General features: G+C 47.5%; 1 protein-coding gene across 5 annotated transcripts in view; it reads left to right on the plus strand.

Moving 5' to 3' along the window:
• The window catches only part of Gpam (glycerol-3-phosphate acyltransferase, mitochondrial), a 57133-nt gene extending 40845 nt beyond the window's left edge, over positions 1–16288 (plus strand). For 4 of the 5 annotated variants that reach the window (XM_087907801.1, XM_087907802.1, XM_048424387.3 and 1 more), the window contains 13 exons: positions 1378–1477; positions 1823–2035; positions 3744–3857; positions 3979–4064; positions 4836–4951; positions 6863–6933; positions 7577–7841; positions 8123–8265; positions 9667–9744; positions 10317–10457; positions 11173–11362; positions 12206–12264; positions 12861–16288. In XM_087907801.1, the coding sequence (XP_087763927.1) occupies positions 1378–1477; positions 1823–2035; positions 3744–3857; positions 3979–4064; positions 4836–4951; positions 6863–6933; positions 7577–7841; positions 8123–8265; positions 9667–9744; positions 10317–10457; positions 11173–11362; positions 12206–12264; positions 12861–12977 (1693 nt within the window). In that variant the 3' untranslated portion in view covers positions 12978–16288. The remainder of the gene's footprint in view (positions 1–1377; positions 1478–1822; positions 2036–3743; positions 3858–3978; positions 4065–4835; positions 4952–6862; positions 6934–7576; positions 7842–8122; positions 8266–9666; positions 9745–10316; positions 10458–11172; positions 11363–12205; positions 12265–12860) is intronic. The other variant, XM_087907803.1, reaches the window with a different exon arrangement.
• Positions 16289–20086: the final 3798 nt, after the last annotated feature.

The following is a 20086-nucleotide window of genomic DNA, read 5'->3' on the forward strand; positions in this document are numbered from 1 at the left end:
GTTTACACCAGTGTGAACGCTAATGTCTGTTTACACCAGTGTGAATACTAACATCTGTTTGAAAACAATTTCTCCATTTGAGGCTGTACATTCAGGAAATCTGACAAACTTTCAGCTTCATATCTAAATTTATCAGCGTTGCAGAAAGAGTCTTGGGGTTGGCAGCAGAATTGTTTTATTTCTGTGTGTGCAAATGAACCTAGGCTTTGGTTTTTTAAACATACAGGTTGGAAGAGGGGATCAATGCCCTGGAATTATAGTTACAGAGGGTTCTAAGCTGTCCCATGTTGGTGCTGGGCATTGAACACAGGTCCTCTGAAAGAGCAGCCAGTGCTCTTAACTGCTGAGCTGTCTCTAGCCCCTGTTTCCTGTTTTGTAAAGATGCGTATATTTGGTTTTGGTTTGATAAGGTTATTCTTACCACAGGGACCTGCATTCGAGAGGATTTTCCTTAAAGAACATTTGCTCACTTTGCAAATTTGTTTGCTTTTGTGTATGTGACCCATTTGTGTTTAATTTTTTTAAGAGTTATTTCTTTCATGTGTATGAATGTTTTGCCTGCATGTACTTATAATCATCACTTGTGTGCCTGGTGCCCACGGAGTTCAGAAAAGCATGTCAGATCCCCTGGAACTGGAGTTACAGATGGTTGTGAACCACCATGTGGGTGGTGGGAATTGAACCAGGGTCCTTAGCCAGAAGCCAGTGCTCTTAATTCCTGAACTATCTGTCCAGGCTGTGAGCCATTTAGTTTAACCAGGACCAGCCATCTGTGTGACCACTGGATGGGACCGTCCATTAGAGCCTGGAGGATTCCCATCTGTGTGACCACTAGATAGAACTGTCCACTGGAGTCTGGAGGACTCCCATCTGTGTGAGCACTGGCTGGAACTGGCTACTGGAACCTAGAGGACTCCCATCTGTGTGAGCACTGGACAGAACTAGCCAATGGAGCCTGGAGAACTCCCATCTACATGACCACTGAACAGAACTGTCCACTGGAGCCTGGAAGATTCCCATCTGTGTGAGCACTGGACAGAGCTGTCCACTGGAGCCTAGAGGACTCACCAGTGGATACATATCTGAAGGCAGTGACTCTCTACTTTTAAATTTAGAAGCATTCCAAAATCTTCAAAACTGTGTCATAACCTTTGAGGGTGATGTCAAATCAGAACTCTTTTTTGGCTTAGAAATTAGCAGCTACTCCAGAGGCTGAGGTGAAGGATGTGGACGGCATTCAGAATGAGCTCTGCATTTCCACTGCCAACATTCGAAGGACGTGGGACTTCTATCTGCATGGACAGTGCTGTGGGGTAGCTCGACGTTTGAGTCTTTACATGTGTCCTTAAAAGTAATTCGTGCATTCTCTCATTGTAGCACCTTGATTCACAAGCTTGGGGGCTTCTTCATAAGAAGGAGGCTTGATGAAACCCCAGATGGACGCAAAGACATTCTTTATAGAGCGCTGCTTCATGGGGTGCGTATGGCCTTTAATTTCTCTCAGCGCTGTAGTGTTAGCCATCACAGAGAGTGATGGAGCTGTGTTGGAACTAGGATTTTTACAAATTTGTTCTTTGATTTGAGAGATGATTGGACAGAGATGAGTGATTTATTATTATTATTATTATTATTATTATTATTATTATTATTATTATTATTATTTTTGTAATCTGCCCAGTACGGCCTCTGCAGTTCTGGATAAGGGGAAATGATTAGTTAGTGGTGACGTTCCATTTTCCCCTGTTTCGTCTTAAGATTCTTCTGTTCTGAGCTCACCTGCACTGCGAGGCCCTAGCTCACGTCTGACTCTCTCCTCTCTCAGCACATAGTTGAGCTGCTCCGGCAGCAGCAGTTCCTGGAGATCTTCCTGGAAGGCACGCGCTCCCGGAGCGGGAAGACCTCCTGTGCTCGGGCAGGGCTGCTGTCGGTGATAGTGGACACTCTGTCCTCCAACACCATCCCTGACATCCTTGTCATTCCTGTGGGCATCTCCTACGACCGGATAATCGAAGGCCACTACAACGGTGAACAGCTGGTAAGGAGCCAGCGCGCACAAGGCCGTCTTCGCCTTTCAAGCTTTGCTTTTATATTGAATGGTTAGTGTTAGATCAGAGTGGCATTTTGCTAACATGGCTTTTCTTATTGCTTATCTGAAACCTGCCTGAATGGGCATGGTGAGCTGCCTTCATCATGCCTGTCAGCTTGTGAGTGAGTCTCTTGGAGAAGTATGTGGTCTCATCTGTCAGTGCTGACAGGTGGAAAGCCACTTGCCAATGAGCTGTGATCTCCACTGTGTGGGCAGTGTGGGTGTCCATGCTCTACTCTCTGAGGTCTGTGGCTTGATTCTGAGCGAATTTCAGTGAATCCTGAAGACCAGCTGGGTCACGTTGGCTGAGCAACTGCACACTGATAGGAGAAATGGGAGTAATCTTTTCAGAAGACCTTTGCCAAAGGATGCACAGGTCATGGCACTGAGATTGGATATCAGAAAGTCACCACCTATGTACCTAGCACCCAGAGGGCGGAGTGACGTCAGGCCCCAGAAATCTTCCCACGCCCTTCCTGTTAGCTTCCTCCAGGAGAGTCACTTGCCCAGCTTCTTGCAGAGAGATTGGTTTTCTGCATTGCTGAACTTTATATAATAATAATGATAATAATTAATAATGATAATGTATGCGGTTCTTTTGTATCTGATTACCTGTAAGCAGACACTTGTGAGGCCCAGCCTTGAATACGGTTCAGACCCCACAGGGGAGATGTTCCACTGTGTGAATAGATCACCCACATGGCTCTTCAGTTTCAGCGCATTTCTCCTGGAGCCCTCTGGGTTCACTGTGGATTGTGTGTGTTGAGGAAGGGAGGTGCTGGCTGTAATCTAAGGGTACTTGGTTTGTAAGCACTGCCCGTCCATCAGGCATATACCCAGATGGCTTCGCTAGCCGACCACTCTGACCAGCAGTGTGCAGGTGCCAGAGGGGCCGGTTTTGTTGACTTAGTGTGGAAGTCTTGGGCAAAGCATGTGCTTCAAAGTTTGTGCTCCAGTGTGTCAGAAGTTGAAGGGTTCCTGGCTGTTGGAGGATTTAAAGATAGGGGACTGATGACTCTCGGCAATTTGGGCCATCATTGTGTGTGCCTTGTGGGATGACTTGTTAAGCAAATACTTTATAAGTGTCTGATTAGTGGGAAGGCCACCGTGAGACTGGCTGGCATCCCCCACCTTGGAGAGCAGTTTTCGGGATATTATGTCATTTTGTCCTTCACTGTTCCGAGCTGTATCTTTGTGAATTGAGGGAACGCAGTCTCAATGTGCTCACATTACATTTTTCTCTTTGCTCAGTTTCCTCCCCTGAACAACACGGCTGCATCTCTAAGCATCCTTGAATACTAGGCACTTTTTGTCAGGTTTCAGGTGAAGCAGTCAGGCCTGTCCAATCTGCGCCTGTGGGTCACATGATCCCAGGGTAGCTGTGAATGTAGCTTGACCCACTTAGAGTCAGAAGGTTGACAACCCTGGCTGCCAGTCACTCACTTTTCATTCTGTACATATCATTCTTCTCAAGGTAGAACTCAAATTTCTATGAAAAAATTATTCTAAGCAAGGCATAGTGTCTCATGGCTGTCTCTGAACAGTTGCAAGGGAGTGGAGCGGGGCTGGAGGATTGCAGGTTTGGATAGCATAGTAAGACTGTCTCAGAAGAAACAGCATCACACCAGAGCACCCTCCCCTTCACTGCTGTATTTAGGGCAAGCCCAAGAAGAATGAGAGTCTTTGGAGCGTGGCGAGAGGTGTCATCAGGATGCTGCGGAAGAACTACGGATACGTCAGGGTGGACTTTGCACAGCCATTTTCCTTGAAGGTGAGAGTCTGTGGAATCCCTGGCCTGAAGCTTGTTCTGCAGTTCCTCTTAACTGCTGAAGACGAAAATACAGTTTATACGTTGTTATGAAGGGTTTCTTCTTTCCTTTTCATTTTTCCAGGAATATTTAGAAAGCCAAAGTCAGAAACCTGTGTCTGCTCCCCTTTCTCTGGAGCAAGCACTGTTACCAGCTATCCTTCCTACAAGGTAGGGTGTTCAGCCCCTGTGCTAGCTCACCTGTCCGGAAACTCTCCTTCCTGCATTGTATGGGACAGTAGGTTAGCGTTAGTAGGAGCATGCTCCTTCTTGTTCCTGTCCTCAGTGCCGTGACAGCCCTCTTGATTTGATAAAGATGTGGGAATGCTTGCGCTTGCACACTCTCATTCTCTCTCTCTGTCCTCTCTCTCTCTCTCTCTCTCTGAAGACTTTGTCTAATTTTGTGTTGAGCCTTTTTGTGACTCTTGTTAGATATACCTGATATATATACCTGAGCTGAATTTATTTGGGAGTCGCTTGGGTTATGCATATTGTGAGTAAGATTTATAAAAGAGTGTTTGATAGTAATTGAATTTTCCAGAACTGAAAATAGAGTGTAATTTAGAGCCCTTCCTTTATAGTAGGTAAGATGTTGAGTTTTCAGATGTTCTAAAACATGGTCTCTTGCTTCTTGCATGCTTTCTGTCAGTGGGTTTGGAAGTGATATATTAATAGACTGTTTAGTCATTAATAAATAAAGTATTCCGTCTGAAAAAATGCATTAGGCTCTACATTGTAGAGGAAAACAATCCAGAGGAATTATCTATTTATAATTTAAATTTAAAATATATGGTGATCAGAGCTATTCATACATTTAGAAGTTCTGTGTAGGGAATTTTAGCTAGCCTGGGCAACAGAATGAGGTGCTATCTCAAAATAAATTAATTAATTAATTAAAAATAAAGTTGAAGTGTAGAAGATTGATTTTACAAATCTTTTTAGACCGAATGATGCTGCTGCTGAAAGTCAAGACACATCCAGTAACGAGTCCAGAAACACAGTAGACGAAGCCTTCCGAAGAAGACTGATTGCGAATCTGGGCGAGCACATTCTCTTCAGTAAGTAGAGCGCCACCCTTGCCCACAGGTCACAGGGCATGTGCAGTCGTGTAGGCCGTGCAGGTTGGAAGTCGGCTCAAGTTAGTTTCTCTTGAGTCAGTCACCTATTCCATAGGTTATGGTAGGCAAGAACCTGGAAAGAATGACAGCGAGGAGTGGGTGGGTGTCTGAAAAATACCCAGAATACCGGAGGGAGTCTGATAGGAAGGTCCTTGTGCAGCAATTCTCATGGCTCTTAAAACAGATTTGTCAGGATGGTTATCGATCCTTTGCTCATAACTAGCCTAAACTATTGTATGGCATGATATCTGGGCTTATGTTGGGTGTCTCTTTCTCCTCTAGCCCCATGCAGATTTTAATTCAGTAAATGTCGATGACTACCCATCCTGCAGCTGTTTCAGCTGTGGGGGTGCAGATGAACCCCCAGTGACAACTTCTGCTTTTATCCTGGGATAGTTGTGCACAAATAGTGCATCCAGACTAGCTCTAAGCAGAGGGTGAGCCGGCCACCTTCAAACTGTCCTTAAATTCCAAGTTGCAGCATTCTGCTCTTGAAGCCCTGAGCATAGCACTGTCTTGCTCTGGGGCTCAGCTCTTGTTGGTTCTCCTTTCCGTTTCCTGGGTCACTTCTGGTCGGATTCTCATCACTCCCGGCGAGCGCTGTTGTAGAGGGTTCCTTCCTTCAGCTCGAGTCTCCCATTATCCCACTATGGCTGCTGCTTTTTCTACTTGACTTGACTCCTAGCCAGAAGATTGTGTGTGTGTGTGTGTGTGTGTGTGTGTGTGTGTGTGTGTGTGTGTGGTATGTGGATGGAATTGTGGACCTCACACACTCTAAGCAGGTGTCTACCCATGAGCCAGGCTCCCAGCCCGGAGAACTCTTCTTAAGAACATGTGACTGTATCCCACATCTCAGATATGGATGCCGAAGCAGATTCTTCTTAATTGTCAAAGGAAGGTAGAAGTGGAATAAGTAAGAGAAGCCACCTTCTGGTAATCAGTGCTGCTGGTGGCTAGTCTCTAAAAATACTTTCTGGCCTTGAAGTATTTTCTATTTATTCCATATTTATTGGTGTTTTAAAGTTTTTCATAAATATTTTTCCTGATGGCTGTTAAATGATGCTGGATACATTGCAAACACTGGAGGCAGCTGTAATTGCAAGTGAAGTATTTCTAAACGCACTGTCGTTTCAGAGACTCGCAAATGGCATCTCTGTTTCATAGTTCTCTAGATGATGATAATTTTCTACAAACTCAAAGAGCCGGGCTCCAAAGCATAGGTGTGTTCTAAATGTATCTCCGTGTCTCCTCCCTGCTTCTCTGGGCCACAGTGAAGAGAAAATGCAAGCGTATTGAGCATCCCTGCTCGGAGTGTCTACCAGGCCTTCAGCCTGTTTCCTGCAGCCCAGTGAATGTCTCCATGGTTTAAAAATGGAGACTCCAGAGTTTGGGAATTCTCTCAAAATCAGGACATCAATTAGTGTAAAAGTTAGAATTTGAGCCCTAATTTTGTGACTTCAAGTCTACTGTTCCCTCGCTCTTGTACTTTCATTTTTACACATGGAGACACAGAAGAGGGAAATAGGCCATAGCCCACAGCGTGCCAACACAATGGGGAGGGTTAGAGTTCTAGATGTGCCTATGTTTTGGGTCTTGGTATTTCAGAAAAAACCCTTCATTTAGTGACCTAACCTCACTGGTCTGTCATAGAATATGTCTCATGGCTAGTGGTTGCTGAGAGGCTCCATTGTACCAGAACACTGGCAAATCCAGTTGTATTTTCATTGTAAGTTGCAGCTATAGGAAATACAATGGAAGATGTGGTTAGCTCCTCACTCCTGTTTAAAGCTAAGGTACTTCCAAGGTCTCGCAAGTTAGAACAAGGCCAACTAACGCTCTGTTTCTTTCCAGCTGCTAGCAAGTCCTGTGCTATCATGTCCACCCACATTGTGGCCTGCCTGCTCCTTTACAGACACAGGCAGGTACGTCCGGTGGGCCTGGTGGTCCTAGGAAGCCTGGGTGTGTGTCAGCCTGCTTTAGGCTGAGGCAGAGAGATGAACAGTGACAGAAGCAGAGCGTCCTGCCCAGAATTCACCAGCCCAGTGAGGGAAGAAGTTGCATGAGACTTAGCCAGACTGTAAATGTGTAGATCAGAAGGATGCTCGCTCCAGTGTGTAGTTAACTAAAGTAAGGCGTATTTCAATGACACACAGTATGCATTCTACTGGAGAAGTTCCAGGAAAGTTGCTCTGTATGTGAGAGCTGCCTCTGCCCTCCCATCATAGGCTTGTGGAGCTCTGCTGTGGGAGAGACTGTGTCTTTCATGTTCGTTGTCACGCTCTTGACACCAGACGTAGGGTCTGTATGTAGGCGCCAACTAAACATTCGGGAGCCGAGTGCTTCAAGCGGGTCCTCCCTGAGCACTGAGCACGACTCTCAGACTGTGTCGCCGTCCCTTGGTGGTCCCTTGTGCTCAGGGTTTGTGATGTGACATCTGCCCTGACATCCCTACCGCTCGCATTGCTGGTCTGGGCCTGTTGCTGTGCCCGCTGGACAGCCACAGTGGGAAGAAGATCTGGGAGATGAGACTTTCCGCCGTCACAGTCTGCTTTTGTCTCTTCGTAGGGTATCCACCTCTCCACATTGGTGGAAGACTTCTTTGTGATGAAGGAGGAGGTCCTAGCTCGTGACTTTGACCTGGGGTTCTCCGGGAATTCGGAAGATGTTGTCATGCACGCCATCCAGCTCCTGGGGAACTGTGTCACCATCACGCACACTAGCAGGAAGGACGAGTTCTTCATCACCCCCAGCACAACTGTCCCCGCAGTCTTCGAACTCAACTTCTACAGCAACGGGGTGCTGCATGTCTTCATCCTGGAAGCCATCATAGGTACGGTAGCCGGCAAGCGCCTTGTTGGAGGGGTGCACCGCTGCAGTTTGGTCCCCAGTGAAAGTGTTCCCAGCACTGCGTTCTTCACTGTGGAGCTGAGGTAGAGCTGTGGGCGGCAGGAGAACCGGAGCTGCTTACACAATGGGAGTCTGTGGAGTTTTGCTTACATTTCTGAGGCTTCTGCAGACTGTTAGTTTTTGTTAATAGGCTTTAATGGTAATAGAAGGGCGACCTGGCACTGACGACCCTGCTGTCCCTCACTGTTCCTTGTGTTTCTTCAGCCTGCAGCCTGTATGCTGTTCTGAATAAGAGGGGCTCGGGAGGGTCTGCTGGTGGCACTGGCAGCTTGATCAGCCAGGAGCAGCTGGTGCGGAAGGCAGCCAGCCTGTGCTACCTTCTTTCCAACGAAGGCACCATCTCTCTGGTGAGTGAAGGCTCCGCCGTGCTCCCTGATCCTTTTGTATTGTTTGCATGAAGTACCTTTGCTTTTCTCTAGAGCGTGTTTGTCCTGTGTGCAGCTTTCTGGTCTACTCTGTCTCAGTGATGTAACATGAGGGCCGGCTTGTTGGGGTTTCTGTCCCGCCCAGTACCCCACAGCCAGCAAGCCCCAAGGAGAAAATCACACACAGGACTCCATAAGATTATAAACTGATTGGCCCATTAGGTCAGGCTTCTTGTTAACTCTTATAACTTATGTTACCCCATTATCCTTATCTACATTAGCCACATGGGCTCAGTACTTTCTCAGTGTGACAGCTTACATGTTGCCTCTTCGGTGGTCTGCGCAGGAATGGCAGAGGAACCTCCCTGCTTCCCAGAATTCTCCCGTTCTCATTGCATCACCTCTACTTCCTGTCTGGTTTTCCCGCCTATACTGCCTGCCTGGCCAATCAGCGTTTTATTAAAATATGATTGACAGAATACAGACAATTCTCCTGCATCACAGTGACTACTAGCCTAGCTTGGTCTTGACTGTTTTGGTTTGTCTGGCTGGGTGCTTAGTGCCCTGGCTCTGAGACACGAGAGACTACTGGCAGTTCAGACAGACCCCAAGTTACTGCTCATTGGCTGTGAAGAAGGTGCTGTGCTGGGTGTCAGTAAAGAGCACACCCACTTGTGGATGTTGGAACCCAGATGATAAATGGGTAGAGAACACTTCAGCTTACACACTCGGGCTCAGCAGTGTGAGTGTTTCCTTGTCACATCCTTACACCAGTCGGTGTTAAATTGAGGCTACGTAGTAAGCAGATTTTGGGTACTCAAAACCAAATAGAATCTGGTTTTGCACTGTGTTACTCTTTTTCTCTCATATGGCTCATGATTGGGACATTCACGAGTGTGTGCATTTTGAATGTGGTTGTCTTGAACATGTTCTTCATGTGTGTTTGGCAGGATCAGGAGGGGTGTGGGCAGATAGGGCTTCTAAAGTGGGCCTCTTGTCTATGTGTTTTCACGTTATTGGAGTGCCGTGTTTCTTGTTCATTACTCATGTGAACTCCTTCACTGTGAGATAGCTCCTGCATGGAGACTATCTTAAAGACAAAGGTTCCCCAAAGGCCCGGGAAGTGGGTCCCTCCAGGGCTCGTCCCACTCAGAGCACTGGGCTCCAAAGCTCTCTCCATAGGTGGGACCACATAAGTGCATGGCCATTTCTGGAAAGGACTCTTTTCTCTGGCTTGTGATGACCGTTTATCAAGACGTGGACATCAGAGATCCTGGGACTTTGTCAGGGTGGAGGAGGCGGTGGAGCGGAGGGGCTGACAGCTACTCTGTGGCCTCCAAGGGAAGGGGAGGCCGACTCACCTTTAAATGATTTTCTTTCCAGCCCTGCCAGACTTTTTACCAAGTCTGTCACGAGACGGTGGGAAAGTTCATCCAGTATGGCATTCTCACAGTGGCAGAGGTGAGAGCCCCGCCTGGGTTTGCTTTGTAACTGCTTGCTCTTTGTTTTCCTTTCCTACCAATTAGTTATTTAAACTAGTGTTTCTGCCGCTTACCTTAGCTACTGAAATACATTTGCTGTATGTATTTATGTCCAGATGATAGAAAAGGACAGTAAGAACGGGACACAAGGGTCTTGGGATTGTTTACTATTTTGATTTCTTTTATAAGTTGTATTTTCTAAATTAAAACAATACTTTGATTTGATTCTCTGACATCCGGAAGTTGGTTCTGGGATGCAACAGGGCATATCATTTGTAGCTTATGCGTAATGCATTTTTATCTTTTGAGATTCCGGGTCTGCTCTGATAGATTCAGTGTCCTTCAGAGGGACTGGGAAGGCATGTCTGTTCCGAGAGTGTAGCTCTCCCCCACCCTCCATCTGTCCTCCCCTGCTGCCTCCTAAGGTTGGAAGCATGCGCAGCAGGGAAGGATGAGGCAGGCTCTGAGAAGAGATTGCTTTGTCGGGGTTGATGGGTGCTTGGTTGTGTGCCTCGGCATGTGTTCTTACTGTCAGCCGTCCTCCTGATACAGCAGGATGACCAGGAAGATGTCAGTCCTGGCCTTGCAGAGCAGCAGTGGGACAAGAAGCTTCCAGAACCTCTGAACTGGAGAAGTGACGAGGAAGATGAAGACAGTGATTTTGGTGAGGAGCAGCGAGATTGCTATCTGAAGGTACTTTGGTGAAGGATTCTGGGTGTACAACAGCGAAGCTGGATAACAGGGATGGTGACTAACTCAGGTCCAAAGTACTTGTGGGCCAGCGCTAGCCACTCTGGTACCTTTCACTGAGTAAAGTCATTTAAGTTAATGCCTTGTGTTGTCAAGTTTGGGGACTGGTAAGTGGAAAGGGAATGGTATTTGAAGAGCTAGGACGAAGAAAGGAGGTGACTTTCAGCACCTCCAGGAGATGCTTGGGTGGTGTCCAAATGACACTTAGGCACGCCCTCTCTTTCCATTTGGGTCTTACTAGTTTCCTGTCTTGCTTCATGCACAGGAAAATATAGTTGCTGTTCCCTGCGTTTTGCGTGCATGAGTGGCTGTTGTGCTTGGATTGCAAACCTGTAGGGCTCAGCCCCTAGTCTAGCTGTTTTCAGCAATGAGATCCTGTCAGTTGATTGGGACGATTCCCCTAGATGCCTGCTGAGTGGACCCAGCCCTCAGGTGCTACGGAAGGAATGAGCGCACTGAGGAGCACGCGGTGCTCGGCTGCTCTTCCCTGGTTAACCTGAGTGCACTGAGGAGCACGCGGCTGCTCTTCCCTGGCTAACCTGCGCTGGGGCGGCCGGCTGCTTTCATGCAGTGCTGGCAGGAGGGGCATCTTCAGGAAGCAGCTGGCCCTGCTTTCCTGTCCCTTCTTGTGTCCTCACCTCCTCCCTCACCCTCTCAGGTGAGCCAGTCCAAGGAGCACCAGCAGTTCATCAGCTTCCTGCAGAGGCTCCTGGGGCCCTTGCTAGAGGCCTACAGCTCTGCCGCCATCTTCGTCCACAACTTCAGTGGTCCAGTGCCCGAGTCTGAGTACCTGCAGAAGCTGCACAGGTACCTTCTCACCAGGACAGAAAGGGATGTCGCAGTCTATGGTATGTGGAGCCACTGTTTTGACTTCTTTAGAACTGTTGCCCTATTATATAAATATGTTAATTTTGGGAAATTGGAGACAATGCAGAGTTATGCTGACCTCATTCCTTAGACCTGCCGTGGTGTGTCATACAAATTAAGTGGTACAGTTGTGTATTCTCTGACTGCTTTTTTGCAGTTAACATGATGTGTGAGGTTCATCCATGTTGCCTGTGGTTCTGTCTGCTGTGTAGTCTGTCACTGTACACGTGCCACTCCCTTTCATTTTGCTTGCTGGGTGCTGGGCCATTGGCAGTGGAGAGCTCTGCACCCGTCTGCATCCAGGTGGTCAGTCACCACAGCTGAGTGCGTGCCCTTGGCGTGTTTACAGGACAGTCAGCATCAGGGCCAGAGGGAGGTAGAGATGGTTGATCCCGCCATGCCTCTTAGGGACACCTGTCCTGGGCCCTTGGCAAGGTAGTGGCAAACGTGGGTTAGAATTCTTGTTTCCTGATCTCTGGACTTGAGCTTCACGTGTGGCTGTGGGCCTCAGGAGCACCCCCACATCACTGTTATTTTTTAAATAGTTTTATAGACCATTGTGTTTGATTCTCACCAACCCTGTGAGGCGGACGCTCTGCGTATCTTCCCTCTCCCCTCTGACTCTATTCTCTGTTTTCCTTCGTAGAAATCGAATAGGTTTAAGGAGCTAATAAGTAGGTCATTTGAAGGAGGCTGTGGGAGTCGCCAGTAGCAGTAGGGAGCTTGCTCCAATCTGGACTTCTGCTTTCGCACTCTGTAGCCTCCAGTGTTGGCTTGTGTGTGCGGAGCCGGAACACTGACAGGGCCTTGTTGTTTCTCTGCAGCGGAGAGTGCCACCTACTGTCTTGTGAAGAACGCTGTGAAAATGTTTAAGGATATCGGGGTATGTGTCCATGACCGTGCTGCCCTTTGTTCCTGTGTCTCCAATCTGTCGCTCTCCTCTGTGGGGTCCAGAAGAAACATTTTCTGCTGGACTAATGGGGACTGCATCTCCTAGTGGGAGGGTTGGGGCAGGACATGTCGAAGGCGTGTTTGGTTCTGCAGGGTTCACATTCATCTCCAAACTAGAAGTAAAGAGTCATTGTGCAAGTTCTGTGTTAACTGCTCCATAGTCTGTTATCTTCTTGCTTGTTTACCAGCTTTGCTAACATTAGCCTCAGGTTGCTTTGCCTTCATGTATGATGAGCTCTGCCGAGCTGCACGTCACCTTTGATAAGGCTTTGTTTCTGACTTTAGTTGTGAAAGCCAAGGCACTGACTGAACTTCCCCAGAAACCCCGTCTCACGCTTCTGGGCATGCGTCAGACCCCCAAACGTACAGTGCTAACATGGAACACTCACACCTCCACGCCACGTTTCTGTGGAGCACCTGCAGCTTTCTGTCTTTCCGGGTCTCGGACATATGTCTGCGGCCGCTAACAGAATGCCACCTCATCCCATTCCTTTCTTGACTTGTGTTTTCTCTTACCTCTCTCTTCAGGTTTTCAAAGAGACCAAGCAGAAGAGAGTCTCTGTTTTAGAACTGAGCGGCACTTTCCTACCTCAGTGCAACCGGCAGAAACTCCTGGAGTACATTCTGAGTTTCGTGGTGCTGTAGGGCTCTCTTGGCACCTACGGCGAGGGAGGGGCCGCTGGCAAGGGAGTCTCTCGCAGGCTCCAGTCTGACCCAGAGCGGCAGGTGTCCTGGTGTGGCCCGCCAGCCTTACCCGAGGAGACCTTCAGGAAGCTGCGTGCCTTCTGCCCACCCCGTGGATCTGCGCTCTGCCCAACATTGTTGCAGTGGCCTGCGCGGAGCATTCGGGGCCAGTGCCATGTGTGATTCATGATCTCTAGGTCACTAAGTGAAATCTCAGTAAGTTATTTTGGAGTTTATTAAAGATTCACATTTTAAGTTTGACTTTTAAGGACTAGTTACTGTGATGGACATAGAGGTGCCTGTAGAACTGAGTCTTGTACAGTATGTAATAATGTTTCCTTTAAAGTAATTGGGTCCATTCTCCGTCTCCATCGTACCATCTTACCGCTGTGAGCAGAGCTCTGGTGTGCATGAGAGCGCTTTCCTCTCACGTGCTTTACTAAGGAATGACTCTGCCCTGGGCTGGCAGTCTCAACGTGCGTTTGAATGGCTGCCTGGAAGCAGACGATACTACGTAAGGCAGGAAGTGAGGTATGGTGACCAAAGGGCCAGTGCCATGAGGTAAATCTGGTTGGCAAGGTGAAGCCACGCTTGGCCAGGAAAGTGGCACGGGCGGCTTTGTTCACTGACAGAGTGCCATGGAGTGAATGTCCAGCGAGTGTTCAGAACCGCTGCTGTTTGAGAACTGTGCCCTTTCCCCTTTAAGGGTGGGCATCTGCTGCTTCTTAGGGGCCTCCAGCCAGTCAGCTCTGTGCTGGTTGTCGCGCGGCTAGAGGGGTGGCTGGCTGGAGGGACACTGCCTGCCCACTGCTGGCCTAGGGTTTCCAGACACTGCTCCCTGGGTGCTGCTCCCCGGTCTGGACGACTAGGACTCAGATGGCGTACACAGGGACCCTGCAGAGTGGTAGATGGCTGCAGGCCTTTGTAGATTTTAAGCTCTGAGAAGAAGTCTTGGTTCTTTAGACATTTGTATGGGCTACACACCCAAACTCCATTGCCACTTAAAGGCAAATAATTATGAAAATTTTCTGTTTTCAAGGGGTAGGTGCCTTTTTTAGAGCAAGGAGCATAATTGTTAGTTATTTGTGGTAATTTTGGTGGTTTCTTAATGATCATGTGACAATACAATTTCTAGCAATCTACTGTCCATATCTCTATGATTTTATGGAATAGGAATTTTTCTGATGAGTGTTCCATAGATAATTTGAATTTATAAAAGTATTAGGGATGAGACTTGTACTTTCCTGAACTTGAATTTTAAACATTAATAGTATCCTTCGAGAGACGTGTGTGTTTGGGGGGATGGGATCCTGCCTGGCATCACACAGTGCATGAATGGCTGGTTTGGAGCTCAGAGAATAATGCTGTGCTGTGCTGGTCTCCACCCTTCGCAGTTGTGCATGTCAGATCTCCCTTCCCTCTGCATCAGCTCCCTGTCCATTGTAGCCGTGGGTGTGGAGTGAGATGCTCACCGTGAGCCTTCCGTGTTGTTATTGAGGGTGAACTGGCCCTTCCTCAGTTGTACTTGGAGGATACCCAGAGAGTCTGGCTTACTCCCTTGGGGACACCCTTCTGGGGACTCAAGCATTTTGCTGAAGGTAACTGCAAAGCTGTGGACCTGACCTCCCAGTGGGCGCTGCTGCTCTGCCTGGCACCTGCGAACAACTTCTGCAACTTCTGCAGCCTGCACAGAGAAGCACGCGCTTCCCTTGCTGTGGCCTCCCTTTCGGTCAGTTTCATTTTAGGGGCTTCAGTTGCCAGACTTAACTGTTGCCAGACTTAACTCACTGTGAGATATGTGTGCATGCTTTTTGTAATTAACTGGTGCTTTGAAACCTTTTTTTACGGAGGAAAAATCTCAACCAAAGTTATGCTTATCCCAACAAGCTGACCCTTGAGTTAATTTAGCACAACTCATTCTTCAGTGCCTCGTTAGGAAAAGAAAAGACATCACAATAAGACTTGCAGGTATCCTGTTCGCTAATAGAGACAGTCCCCTTGTTTTCCAGCAGTGGGTGGCTTCCTCGGAAGATTAAACAAACTCGGTGCTTGTATATAATTTACTACCGTTTACTCTATTGCATTTCTGTCCAACTGAAATGCGTGCCCTTCAGGGGAAGACTGTGAGTCAAGTTAAATAAACAAAAACCTAATACTAAGCAATATGAAGCTGCACTTCTTTTTAACTGAGGCTAACCCAAGTAAATCAGAAAGGGGAGGGAGGAGTATTTGCTTTTGTGATCCTATTGAACCAAGTGCTAAGGTGAGTGCAGCCAGGGTGCATGTGCTGTGCCCTTCTTGGTTCTGCTGAACCTTGGCCATCATGAGGGTGAGTGCAGAAAGTAGATCTGGGGTGTTAGCGAGCGGGAGCTCAGACAGGAGCTTCCTGCACCGTGTTTCCCACAGTGTTCTGAGATGTGTGTCTGGGTTCTGGGGTACGTGGGACACCACAGCACACTGAGGTGCTGCAAGGGTTCTACATTCGGCCTGCTGAACCTAGGATTTCCTAAACTGTTCTGACCTCAGGACCTCTCTCCCCTCTGGGATGCCTCACTGCATGCCATGGAAAACATTAATTAGTTCTTTAAGCAGACCAGTTGGTCACAGACAGTGGCGCCAAGGCAGAATTTGCAGACTTTTGTTATCATCCACGCTGCACCGAGTGAGGACGTTATTTTTCCTTGCTGGAAAGCGGAAGCACAGAACATTGGCTCGGGTGCGTTCCTTTGATGGAATCAGCTACCCACGGCCCTGGCCTTTTAAACTGAAAATAGCAGAATTAATGCAAGGATAAATTGGGGTAAATAATAAAGGATTAAATTCAGATCTACAAGAAAACACTGCACAATTGAATGCAGATTTTTATCCATAGATAACTAGTGTTTTGAAATGATAGACTCTATCTTTGACATTTATAAGACTTACTATGGGATGTAAATCTGTTTTTTAACACTTTTTAGGAGCTTGAGAGTTGCCATCTGGCATTTAGTTTAGTACAAGCAATGACTGCTTCTCGAGACTCTGGACCTTCCTTCCCAACAGCTAAAGGGCTAATTGTCTCTATGGAAGGTGTTTGTTACAGTATTTGCCTATTGTACAACGTACAGGAGATTGTTCTGGAAAGAATTACTACTGTAGAATAGCATTGTATGATTCTGTGAGTGGCACTGCCTTGGAAATGTTGGCTGATTTTTATGCCTGATGATGGTGTATCCTGAGAAGCATGGAAATGGATTTTGTTTTAATAAACCAGAAAAATAAAAAAACCCCAACCTGTTGTGGGACGTTATTTTTACTGTGTTACATTTGTTTCTGCTGCTTTTGTTAACAATGCAAAGATGTGTTATATTTGTTTGATTAAATAAAATTAATCAGGAGGCTGAGTCAGCAACTAGTTGACAGGAAGTGGTAGGGGGGAAGGAAGTGTAGCAAGATTCCTCAGTGGGGACTGAGCAGAAGGGAGCCCCCTTTTCCCGGAGACCCGAGCAAGGAGAGAAGTTCACTGTTTATTCAGCCTCTGGGAGTGAGCAGGATTTCACCTCACCTGAGTTCTATAGAAGGATGGAGATCTAGGTAAAGTTTAGCAGCTGTGGTAGAGCCGGTGCCTGGGGAAACAATTCCTGCCTGGCTGCTGGTAGCTGCTGAGTTGCAGTTGCCGCTTGAAACAGTTGCTGAAGGTGCAGCCACTGTCTTGCAACAACCAAAACCCCCAACTTATTTTTAATGTCTTGGATTTATTGCTGAGAGTTATTCAGTGTATGATGCTTGCTTGACTTCATATAGAACTTTATTGAAATGCTGGGATTGTAACCTGAGATCAACTTGTGAGTCTCCCAGCCCTGATTCTTTCGGCTTATATCCCTTCAGCCTTGATGACAACCGTGGAGATGGGGCTGCCTGCACACATCGCAGAGGTCCTCTCGGTCGCAGTCGATCCCGCCAGTGCGCCTTTATTCACCTCTCATGAACGTTTAACTTTACAGAAGTACAGCAACGTCCTAGGCTTCTCCCCTAGCTCATAGTAATTGCTCAACATTAGCTTACTTTTTATTTAAGAATAAAATATTTCCTTCATGAGAATTCAGATATTTTGTAGCTCCTCTGAGTGCACCCAGTGGTAGCTGCCCAGACCTGTATCTGGAGATGGTAGCGGTCACATGTATGACAACGATGTACCTCCCTTTTGAGTGCCCGGTGTGGCTTCCAACTCTGGATTCAGAAGTTTTTTAACATCTGCAGTGACTTTGCAGCCTCGTGTGTTCAGCAAGGACATTCCCTTCCACAGAAGGCATGGAGTTGACTTGATTTGGGAAAGTATGTCTAACATGGACAATGGAAAACAGCTATTGTGGTTAGCTTGGAATTCAGTTTTTCATTTCCAACGTCTGCATTTGAATGTCTCTCTATGAAAATATATTTTGCTTTTTTATTTATTCACTCAGGGTCACCTTTAGTGATTGGTTCTTGTTGCTGTTTTAATAATAATAAAATCTTAGCACCCAGAAGATAATTTTACAAAACATTGAGGCTGAAAGTGATAGAAATGTCATTTGGGGGTAAGAGAAATCAATCAATGGGTAACAGTATGTCCTGTTTACATCTTGTCAACTTGATACAACCTGGGAAGAGAGAGCCTCAGGAGAAGAATTGCCTCTACCAGATTAGCCTGTGGCTGTGTCTGAGGATTTGTCCTGGATGATGACTGATGAGCGAGTGAACCCAGCCCACTGTGTGGCACTGGAAGTGGTTCTGGACCCTGTAAGAAAGCTATTAACAAACAAGCCAGCGGGAGCTAGTCAGCAGCCTCCACCTGTTGGTTCCTCCTCCAGTTCCTGCCCTGGCTCTCAGCCATGGACGGTGACTGGAAGAATCTGCTGAAACAAACCCTTTCTTCTCCAAGTCGTTTTTGGTCAGAGTGTTTTATCCTAACAGGATGAAACTAGAATCGAGTGCTGTGTGCAGCCGTGGGGATCTACCTGAGCTGGGATCTCAGCTGGTGTAAAAAGCCAGGCATGGCTGCAAATGCCTGTGACCCATCGCTGTAGAGGGTGGAGTCAGGAAGATCACTTATCCTTGCTGACTTTATAGTCTAGCTCCTGGTTCAGTGAAGACCTCAGCTCAAGGAAGTAAGGTAGACAGCAGGACACCCAAGGTCCTCCCCTGGCCTCCACATGTGCTCATCTGCACATTGCTCATATTCCATACATGTCCACCACATGCACAGACATACAAAAGGGAGTGTTTGGATCTCACGGCTCTGAGGAGTCAGAATATGGTGGACACTGACCATGGAGTCTCTGTAGCCAAACCAAGTGCCACAGACAGGTTGCAGCTTACATGATGTGTTCTGGATGGAGCACCGTCAAGAAATTAACTGTAAAAACTGCAAAACAGGATTGAGTGCTTTGCTACCTAAGGTAATTCCCTGGCAAGGTCTTTGGTCATATGAACCTCAACACATATGCAAATTAGTTAATTCTTACATGGCTTTGGGCACATGCTTGAATTCACCCTTTTATAAGTGGGCCTAACAGAAGTAACTGGCAGATGAGGCCATGAAGTGTCCTGGAAATATAACTCATTCTCAGCTTGACGATGGGCTTCTTTATTGTACCAGGTTTTCCTGAGGCAGGTTTTTTCAGTGGATTCAGAAGGTCTCTGACCTATTTCTGCTTAGCTACCATGACAGTCACCTGTGGGAGCTCCTGTGGGAGGTGTCCCACCCATCTCTTCCTGAATCTGTCGGGGATACTCTTAGACTGTGCCCAAGTGCTGGTGAGCCAACAGCTCATTTATGACCTTCAGTTTCTAAGGTGGGACCGATCAGTGTCTCCCAGTCTCTGCCTCTAGCTTCTTTGCCTCTGAGGAACATTCTGAAGGTCCAGGTGCTAGTGGGCTTCTGTTGCCCCTGCAGCAACCTGCTCAACACTCCTTTCTTGCCTTCCCTCTCTCTCCTTTGGTCAGCCCCCTGCTGCTCCCTCCTGGCATCAGCTGGCACAGAGATGACTTGCTGCTGAGCACCTGTCTTTTGTCTGGTTCTAGAGAACCAGGTAAAGATGGCATTCTTTGCTCTTCTTTAGGCAGTGCTGAGCTGTGAACCTATTTCAAGAGTTGGCACTCACCAAGACTGAAGTTGGACAGTCAAGAATATCATGTATGTGCGCATGGATATTTATGTACCATACCTGAAGGGATCTCGGAGGCTAGAACAGGGTGTTGGGTCCCCTGGAACTGGACTCACCAACAGATGTGAGCCACAGTATTGGTGCTGAGATCCTGTAGGATTTCCTACTGCCAGTAGCCTTTAAATTACCCATGGGCCTCTTATATTATTTATGCTGATGTAGAGCGCACATCTGGCCTCTTTTCTGGCTGCGGGATTTGGTTGCTGTTCCCTGTCCCAGCAGAGGATTGTGATCTGTGATTCTACCCCTAAATAAATGACCCTGTATTCTACTCAATTCTGAGCTAGTGTGGGATTTCTTCTAAGCGTCCTTCCTCTGGCTCCCCACATGGATCAGAACTTCACACCTACCGATGGATTGGTTTAAAGGCCTCAATGGTCCACAGCCGTGAGTCCTCTAGATCAGTCAGTGCTCTTAAACACTGAGCCATCTCTCCAGCACCCCCAAACATTTTGGATGAACAATATGAGAGCCTCATGAGAGGATAGTGTTGGAGAATGGCCCCTCTGTTGTTCCTTTGAGAAGGGTCTAGCTACAATGATTGAAGATGTCAAAACTGGGGAGGTCAGTGTCCAGGAAGCACCAGTACTATGCAGAGCCAGCCTTCCGAGCATGTGGTGATCATACAAGTGTTGAGTCCTGCCCTCACTCTGGAGAAGCACTGTACCTCCGAAGGGACAAGGGCCACACCCAAGAAACACTTCCCAAGGACTCTGCTTTTGGATGAGGTGGTTCCAGAGCCTGCCGGGCTGCTGTGGAGATGAGGGCATGACTGGGGTTCTCACCCAGCAGACACCCTTTCACTGGGTCTGGAAGGAAGGGGAAGAACAGAGAGCTGAGATGGGAACCTTTCAAAACTTCACCTGCTGATCCAATCTGACAAAC

Source organism: Myodes glareolus, chromosome 7, assembly GCF_982192425.1.
Source record: "Myodes glareolus chromosome 7, mMyoGla1.1, whole genome shotgun sequence".
Classification (NCBI taxonomy): Eukaryota; Metazoa; Chordata; class Mammalia; order Rodentia; family Cricetidae; genus Myodes; species Myodes glareolus.